This window comes from Chenopodium quinoa, unplaced genomic scaffold (assembly GCF_001683475.1).
Source record: "Chenopodium quinoa cultivar QQ74 unplaced genomic scaffold, ASM168347v1, whole genome shotgun sequence".
Taxonomy (NCBI): Eukaryota; Viridiplantae; Streptophyta; class Magnoliopsida; order Caryophyllales; family Amaranthaceae; genus Chenopodium; species Chenopodium quinoa.
Window position 1 is genome coordinate 3,108,624 of NW_018742461.1, and position 9,597 is coordinate 3,118,220.

The 9,597-nt window shown below is 36.6% G+C and overlaps 1 protein-coding gene across 1 annotated transcript; it reads left to right on the top strand.

The window, feature by feature from the left end:
* The first annotated feature begins 1,977 nt into the window (after positions 1–1,977).
* Positions 1,978–9,597, top strand: LOC110718749 (probable E3 ubiquitin ligase SUD1). The gene is made up of 9 exons (XM_021897649.1): positions 1,978–2,346; positions 3,252–3,944; positions 5,038–5,802; positions 5,890–6,101; positions 6,215–6,574; positions 7,126–7,286; positions 7,373–7,536; positions 8,232–8,378; positions 8,790–9,597. Exons 1-9 carry the CDS (start codon positions 1,978–1,980, stop codon positions 9,270–9,272), a joined length of 3,354 nt encoding a protein of 1,117 aa, XP_021753341.1. The 3' UTR covers positions 9,273–9,597.

A 9,597-nucleotide genomic window follows, 5' to 3' on the forward strand; every position in this document is an offset into this window, starting at 1 on the left:
TTTATACGCAATTTTAAATACTTTGTACATACTTTATTCTCATCCGTCAACTTCACCAATGAACCAACATCAATTATGGCTACTACCCCATGGCCATTAGTGCATCTCACCAATTCATGATCATCGGAAAATACAAGTGTAACCAACATGAAATTTAAGGCCTTTATTCCAACTTAACACTACCACAAACCACCATTAAAGGCAAAGCTTCAACAAATGAACAACCCACCATATATCAAAGTAATTGATCCAGCTAATCTATATTTAATGATTAAAGTTGTTATTTTGAACTATAACATACAATCACTTCTTTATCATATCTTAACAGTTACTCCCTCCGTCCCATAATACTTAGGACGTTGGGATGGACACGTAGTTTAAGAAAATTACAAATGAGTCCATTTAAAATATTTTTTTATTGTAAAAGATTCTCTTTTGTATTTTTATATAGTAAGAAAACAACAAAGTGGGGTGGGATAGACGAAATAAAAACTATGTCAAGTATTATGGGACGGATGGAGTACTTATTTACTATAATTGACATGTTACATCACTTACATGCATGTATGAAAACATAACTAATTAGTTAGTACAATAATAATGAAAAGAACATACCTTGTTATGTCTTATTTTAGGTGTTGATCTTCATTCTTCTTCCTCCTTCATTTGGTCCAATTCCTTCTTTTATTTTCTTGTTTTGGTTTAAGTATTTTCCATCTTTTCAAAATCTGTTTTTATAGTTCAATCATGTAGTTTATACTCTTTTCGTTTGTGATTGTCATTCATTGTTAGTTAAATGAAGTATAAAAGGGATGATCTAGAATTTGGTTATTGTGTCTTTGTCTCTTGATTGGATTAACACTCCCCTGCCTAAGCAAAGCTGCCACATACTAAGTTCTAGTTGGTGGACTCTAAGTCCTCCAGGTGGCCACTTATTGTAAATGAAAATGTTCTTTTTATGAGGTTTGACAATTGACATAATCTCATATTATGTACCTAAATTCTCACCTTAACATCGTTATATTTTCGCCGCAATGTTGGTATGTCATCCGCTTTTTTTAAAAAAAATAAAAAATAAAAAAATAAAATGTCTTTCAAATTATGTCTTGTTTTTTTCACCTATAAAAATACCAAAAATAAATTTTAATCAATAAAAATTTGGTTTTAATAACTTAAATTCAGTTTTGATCCATACAAATATTTTCCTGGTTAAAAATCATAACATATTGTATTCACACAATTAACACAAGATACATGAGAATAATCGACTCCATCAACTCTTCATCCACACACATTTATTTCCCAACCTTAATCTTTACACACATCTCAATCCAAATAGCATAGTACCTTATATGTCCGCTTTAGAAGTACTCTGAGTTACTTTTCATTTTTTGACAAGAGGATTACTCTGAGTTACTTAAATTATTCTCCTACTAATATATTTGCCAATATATAATTTTAACTATTATTAAATCATTTAACTGCTCCGTATATTGCATAATCATATGCTACGAAATTCTACTGTAAACATTAACATAATGCACACCATACTAACGTGCTCAAAAGCGTACAAAACAGAGAAAATACAGCAGTACCTACACCCAAATTAAACAACTACTCGTAGAAACAACGTGTAGAAGTATTTATTTCTTTATACAAATTGTCATTATCATCGCAAAGTACGTGGTTGGTTCAGTTACAATTGAGGGGCATAAACGACATTTCACCATTCATCACAATTCACAATAATAAGTCGGTGTTTTTTTTCTCCATCAGATAATCAGATATTCTTATCCACCCTAACTTCTCTATATTACCGCCTTTACCGGTCACCTAAACTACAAAACTCAGGGACAAAACCGGCAATTTCTCTCCCAAAATATTCTCTCTCCTCTAATCATCACCTCTTTTCCCCCTTTTCCCCAAAAATTCATCCGATTCATCTTTTGTCGGAACCCTAGATTTTCTCTCTCTTCAATGGAGATTTCTCCGGCGACGTCGGCATCAGCCTCGTACGATTCTCAGATCCGAAGTTCGAATTCCGAAGATGCGTCGTCGAATGAGTTGACGGATTCGAATGATGTTTCAATCGAAGAAGAAAGAGACGGTAGTTTTACGGCGGCGCCGGAGAATTCTTCGGCGTCGTCTTCTCCGCCGTTTTCGGTTGCTGTGAATAAATCGTACGATGATGATGACGAAGAAGAAGACGTTTGTCGGATTTGTCGAAATCCAGGTGATGCGGATAATCCGTTGAGGTATCCGTGTGCTTGTAGCGGAAGTATTAAGTTTGTTCATCAGGATTGTCTTCTTCAGTGGCTTAATCATAGTAATGCTCGTCAGTGCGAGGTTTCAGCTCTTTCTCTTCTTTTTCAATTATTCTCTGATTTTTTTTTATCATTTTTAACTTTATTGATTATTTATGGAGAATTCGTGGAGAAATTGATCAAATTTTGTGGTGTTTGTTGCTTCTTTGAGTTTAGAAATGTTGATTCTCTCTGGCAATTGGGGCAAGATTTAATCTTGTAATTATTGTAGAATTGTCTAATATATATTGACAGTGAGAAAATTAGGATTTAGTAGGCTTTACCAATTTTTGATGAGGGGGAGGGGAAGTGGTAGCAATTGATCATGTGTAAGTAATTTGAATTTAGCACTTTAGAATTAGGGTTTTTCATGAGAGGTGATCACATCCTTTTTATGCCTTTTTTTTTTTTTTTTTTTTTTGAATGGTATTCACAGTTTCACACTATGATGATGGTCAAGGAGTTCAGGTGTCGTAAGTTGAATTTAATGGTGAAGTTGTGGTGATTGTCAATCATGCTGCTGCAATGAAGCTGACTAGTCTGTGAGGGTCTTGTACCATTTTCATGATGCGGCATTTTCCGCTACCATATACAGTCATCTTTATAGAGAGTACTTAATCTGTTTAAGCAATTGCTTTAAATAACAACTACAAACATTATACATTATATGTCATTTTTTGAGGTGAGGTCTAGAGAGATCTAATTGTATGCAGCCTTAGCTCAAGTAGTCCAAAAGTACTCCGTATTAGAGATACCAATTTGCTTCAATGTTCATGAATTTGGTTCTTGTGGTACTATATTATAAACCTATCTTTTCGTAGTAATTAGCTTCTGAAACTTAATTGTTGAAACGCATGTAGTTTTCATTCTCTTTTAGCCTATAGAACTTAAATCTGCGATATGTGTTATTTTTGGTTTATCTGATGGCAATGCCTCGAATGTTTGCAGGTGTGCAAGCATGCATTTGCATTTTCCCCTGTTTATGCTGAGAACGCTCCAACTAGACTTCCTTTCCGGGAGTTTGTTCTTGGGATAGGGAAGAAGACCTGTCATGTTCTGAAATTCTTCTTACGTCTTGGTTTTGTGCTATCTGTTTGGCTTCTGATTATCCCTTTCATCACTTTCTGGATTTGGCGACTGGCTTTTGTTCGTAGTTTTTCTGAAGCCAATCGTTTATTCCTCAGTCATATGTCATTTACCGTTATTCTTACCGATTGTCTGCATGGGTTTCTTCTTTCGGCAAGCATTGTGTTTATATTTCTTGGGGCTACATCTTTGAGAGATTATTTTAGACATGTACGAGAAGCTCAAGGACAAGATGCTGATAGAGAGGATGAAGGGGATAGGAATGGGGCCAGAGCTGTGAGGAGGCCTCTTGGACAGGTCAATAGAAATTTGCTTGCTGATGGTAATGTGGATGATGTTGGTGAAGCAGCTCAAGTAATTGCTGGAGCTAATCAATTGATCAGACGGGCAGAAAATGTCGCTGCTCAATGGGAGAGGCAGGCTGCTCGGCTTGAAGTTCATGTTGATCAGATTTTTGATGGGCTGGATGATGCAGATGGTGCAGAAGATGTTCCCTTTGATGAGCTTGTGGGAATGCAGGGTCCTGTTTTCCATCTGGTTGAGAATGCTTTTACTGTGAGTATCCACTTTTTTTTTTTTTGCAAAATTTTTTTCACTCTTGCCTCAAATTCTCATATGCACCCAGAACCGAAATGGAAATAAACAAATTTGGCATTATATAGTAGAGTTAGAGGTAGAATTGCTGACATTGATTCTACTTACCCTTTTGAGCAAGATGTATTTGATTGAGTATTGTTCTATATGACTCTGGATTGTAGACTCTTTGAGACATGTCATTTAGGACATTTTATGGGGAAGTACTGTGAGTCATGATCTGTGAAGGACTTTCTGTTGAATTTCTTTCTGGTTCATGATATCTCTAGATGTTTAAGGATCTTGATGGTCTTAAATATTTTCAGGCTTATTTACTGTTAAAACCTAAAACATCTCAGAATATATGATTGTCTGTATGATGTGCTCATTCAAGTGTTTGTTTTATGGAGTTTCATACACTGATCTTAATATACTACCCAAAAATACCAGCTCAAGAATATTTATATTGTTTTTTGACTGGTTGTAATTGTAGTTTTTTTAAATAAAAGACAGTTGCTATCTTGCTGTTATCTTTGGTGTCAGAGCATGTTAGCATTACCCAGATAGAGATAGACTGATAGAGCATAATCTTTACTTTGTTAGGTAAAACATTAATTACAGTACTTATATCTCTATGTTATGTAACTTAACATTTAACTATTTTTTTGAAACCTTTAAGTTGGTTGGGAAATTTCGTAGAATTATTTTGTGTAAATATGAGCTATATTTCAATATTTGATCTGTTTGACATGGATGGGTACACATGCAGCATATTTGAAGTTTAGTTCAGGGACTTATTTTGATACAATGTAATATCTGACATTCTGACTTCATGTCATTATGTAGTTTTAGTGCTTAAAAATTGTTGCGTGATAACACTGGCTAGTTACTTCATCTTAATGTCTCATTTACTGTGTTTCTTATTTGCTACAAAATAGTAGATGATTGTCATGCTTAGGTCCAGTAGAAATAGCCTCTCTGGGCCTTCCCGAACTGACAAGGGTGCCTCTTTGGAGGCATTAAAAATTGTGTTCTCTTTGTTAATTCTGGCTGCTTTGTTTTGATTTGGCTGCAGGTTTTGGCAAGCAACATGATCTTTCTTGGAGTTGTTATATTTGCTCCTTTCTCTCTTGGACGTGTAATACTACATTATATATCATGGCTTTTCTCTTCTGCAACTTATCCAGTACTTTCCACAGTCATGCCACTTACAGAATCAGCTCTTTCCTTGGCTAATATTACCTTGAAGAATGCCTTGACAACTGTCACTAATCTGTCTTCTGAAAAATCTGAAAGCCTAATTGATAATGTAGCTGAAATTTTGAGTGCAAATGCAAGTGAGCTGAATGTTTCTCCGAACCACATTAGCTCCCCTCTGACCTCAGATGTCCTGAAAGGGGTGACTGCTGGAACATCCAAGCTTTCTGATGTTACGACACTGGCTGTTGGATACATGTTTATTTTCTCCCTCATCTTTCTTTACTTTGGTATGGTTGCATTGATTAAGTATACCAAAGGTGAGCCTCTAACTATGGGAAGGTTCCAAGGTATTGCTTCAGCAGCAGAGAATATTCCATCCCTTTTACGGCAGTTCTTCGCAGGCATGAGACACTTAATGACTATGATCAAGGTTGCATTCCTTCTGGTTATTGAACTTGGGGTTTTCCCTTTGATGTGTGGCTGGTGGCTGGATATTTGCACAATCAGGATGTTTGGAAAATCGATGGCTCAAAGAGTTGAATTTTTTTCAGTCTCTCCATTAGCTAGTTCTTTGGTTCATTGGGTTGTTGGGATATTCTACATGCTGCAGATCAGCATCTTTGTCAGCCTTCTTCGAGGGGTATTCTTCCCTTCCCTTGAAATGTGCTTAATGTTTCATAAAAATCTCTTTTCTTATATGTATTGATTTCCTCCTTGTTTTTGATAGGTTTTGCGTAGTGGAGTCCTTTATTTCCTTCGAGATCCGGCTGATCCTAACTACAATCCGTTTCGCGATCTTATTGATGATCCTGTTCACAAACATGCTCGTAGAGTTTTGCTCTCTGTAGCTGTATATGGCAGTTTGATTGTGATGCTAGTTTTCCTTCCTGTAAAACTTGCAATGCGGATGGCGCCCTCCATATTTCCACTTGATATTTCGTACGACCACTTTCTATGCTTAATAGGCTGTTGATGTTCATTATTGTGATTTTCAGTTCTGACCTGTTAATTCTAATTTGCTAATATGCTTCTTACATTTGGGTATCTTTCAGAGTTGCAGATCCATTTACTGAGATACCTGCTGACATACTGTTGTTTCAAATCTGCATTCCCTTTGCCATTGAACATTTCAAACTAAGAACAACAATTAAGTCTCTTCTTCGGTATTGGTTCACTGCTGTTGGCTGGACACTTGGCTTGACAGATTTTTTACTCCCAAAGTCTGATGAAGCTGGTAATCAAGATAATGGCAATGATGAAGCAGTTAGGCAGGACAGATTACGTGGTCTGCAGCTAGGTGGTGCACAGCAGGACCATCTAGCACTTCTTCCTGATGCTCAAAACAATGAGGGCCATGGATCCGAAACTTCAGATATGGAGGAATATGATGGAGAAGAACAATCTGATGCAGAGTAAGTTACTAATGACCGACCATTGTCACTTTTAGCCACAAAGTGTCCTAGACTCATAGTGTCAGTATGCTGTTAGAAATCACTATCCATGTTTTATATTTTTAGGGCATGCTTGGATTGGGGGTAACATATTTAGGGGGTAATAAAAGTCAAACTTGAAAAAACATTAGTAATTAGAGGTGGTGTTGTAGGAGGTATGGTGCTTACAAAAAAAATAAGGTAGTTGTTCCATGAGGAAATAGTTACACACCCTCCCCCTAGTGTAAGTATTACCTCCAAAATGAGCCTCTTTCTTCACCTCATACCTCACCATCACTACATAGTTTTTCTTACAAGCATACCATCACTACCTCCTCCTTCCCTATTTACTTTCATTTTGCTTAGTTTGACTTTTATTACCCTAGTAATACATTTCCGTCAATCCAAGCATGCCCTTAGTTTTGTCTTTCACCCTTGTTTTTCATTTTCCTGTTTGAATTTTGTCTTGTTGCTTACATACATATTTGCTTGATTTCCATTCTCAAATTGATTCTTCTTATATATCATTACAGGCGATACAGATTTGTATTTCGTATTGTTTTGCTCCTGGTGGTGGCTTGGATGACCTTACTCGTCTTCAATTCTGCATTAATTATTGTACCCGTATCTCTTGGAAGGGCTATCTTCAACTCCATCCCTCTTCTTCCTATAACGCATGGCATAAAGTGCAATGGTACTACTGTTAATTGTTGTAATTATAGTTTTTACTCTGATATTTTGAGGAAATGCTCTAAATACGTCCCTAATTATTATCTGCAGACCTGTATGCTTTCACCATTGGAAGCTATGTTATTTGGACTGCCATAGCTGGAGTCAGGTATACAATTGAGCAGGTCAAATCAAGGAGGGCTGCAGTTCTATTTGGCCAAATTTGGAAGTGGTGTGGAATTGCTCTTAAGAGTTTTGCACTTCTATCAATATGGGTAAGTTATATTTACTGTACCCAAATCTCTCCACCTTGTAGAATATGGAAGAAGAGGAACTGAAAATGGGTTGGACACTATTGTAAACTGTTTTTATTTTTTATTTTTTTTTTTTTTTATTTTTTTTTTTATTTTTTTATTTTTTTTCTGTTTCTTTATCAACTTCCCTTTTATCAGAATGATTAAATACCTGTGGAATTAGGGGGTTTCTTTTATTGGGAGTTGCCAGGTGGGAGCGGAAAGTGTGATTTCACCCCTTTCATCAGGGCTCCTTTTATTGGAACAATTAAGTAGATGCATCGCTTTTCAACGACAAGTTACAGTCACAGCTAGTGTAATTCAATGATTGGCTGATTGCTTTCTAGCAACACCAGGAGAATGAGAGAGGGGGTATCTGTTAGAAATCGTAGGATCCTTAAGATATCCCTTTTGCCTGTTTTGCAACTAATTTCCAACATTTTTCACTTTTGACCAATGCAGAGAAGCACATATTGTGAAGAACCTGAGTTTGAATTTTTTTTTTTATTGTATTTTAAAGTAAAGACTTGATATATCTGAAAATGTTCCTGTGAGAGAGGTTGTTTGGCTGCTGGTCTACCTTAGTTTTATGTTGGTTCTTTATGACATCGTGATATATTTCCTACATTTAGTAAAACATTCTCCATATATTGACCCTTAATCGTTGTGCTGTCCAGATTTTTGTAATTCCTGTCTTGATAGGACTGCTCTTCGAGCTTTTGGTGATCGTACCAATGCGAGTACCAGTAGATGAAAGCCCAGTTTTCCTCCTTTACCAAGATTGGGCTTTGGGACTGATATTTTTGAAGATATGGACACGATTGGTGAGTATCTGATCATTGTGGATTGTAGTATGTGTTGCCTGTCTTATTTTGGTAATTTAACTGGATCTATTCCAGAATGTACTATCTAGATTGCTTGTGGGGCATAGAACTTATGCTTCCGTGCATTGATCCTCACTCGTTTTTCGGATGGTGCTGGATTGCTGATGTTTTGTCCTTGTGTTTGTTTACCGGAAACACACTTGTATGTTACTGAAACACAGATTCTGGTGGAAATACTGGAGTACTCTTTTCTTCAAGATGTATCTTCCATCTGCTACAGAAGTGGTTTTTGTAACTCTAATTTAATGTTGTGTCATGGTGTCCCATAATGTGAAGTCCTAGTTAATGTTTGAAGTTGATTGCATGATTTTGACGTGTAACTCTAATTTGTTTCAAATTTTTATTCCACAGGTCATGTTGGACCACATGATGCCCATGGTAGATGAGAGTTGGAGAGCTAAATTTGAGAGAGTTAGAGAAGATGGATTCTCTAGGCTGCAGGGTCTTTGGGTGCTGCGGGAGATAGTGCTACCTATAATACTAAAGCTATTAACTGCTCTCTGCGTACCTTACGTTTTAGCTCGAGGAGTATTTCCCGTTTTCGGTTACCCCTTGATTGTCAACTCGGCCGTTTACCGGTTTGCTTGGTTGGGGTGCCTGTGCTTAAGCGTGTTATTTTTCTGTGCCAAGAGGTTCCATGTCTGGTTCACTAACTTGCACAATTCCATTCGTGATGACCGCTACCTTGTTGGCCGCAGGCTCCATAATTTTGGGGAAGCCGCCATAAGAAGGGCTGCTGAAGAAACAGAAGCTTTGAATATCCAACGAAATGATGTAATTAGACAAGAAGACGTGGGTCTGAGATTAAGACGAGGCAACCAAGTTGATGCTTAGTTATAGATACGAATCTACGAGTCAATTTCCTGGCATGTAGTTCTATACCTGTTTTGGAAGAAGTTATGTGAGTTAAATGTAGATTGATTATTTAGTTTGTGCATATAACATGTTTTAATAGTAAGAGAAGGAAGAGGAAATGTAATATTTTTTTGTCCTTTATTCCTAATAATTTTTCGTAGCTATCAGCTGACAGCGTAGAATTGAGTTTTAGTTCCTACACATTATACTGTCCTGTTTCTTGAAAGAGAGAAAATCCAGTTGGATTTTAACTTCAGATTCATTCAAGTGTTCAAATATTAACGATGGCAATGAGATTCAATAA

What these genes read in the sequence shown, in the direction of transcription:
- LOC110718749 (XM_021897649.1), top strand. Translation starts at nt 1,978, where the DNA reads ATGGAGATTTCTCCGGCGACGTCGGCATCAGCCTCGTACGATTCTCAG. An exon ending in TTGCACTTCTATCAATATGG is followed by an intron (nt 7,537 to 8,231) that starts GTAAGTTATATT and finishes TGTGCTGTCCAG; the next exon opens with ATTTTTGTAATTCCTGTCTT. An exon ending in TGAAGATATGGACACGATTG is followed by an intron (nt 8,379 to 8,789) that starts GTGAGTATCTGA and finishes TTTATTCCACAG; the next exon opens with GTCATGTTGGACCACATGAT.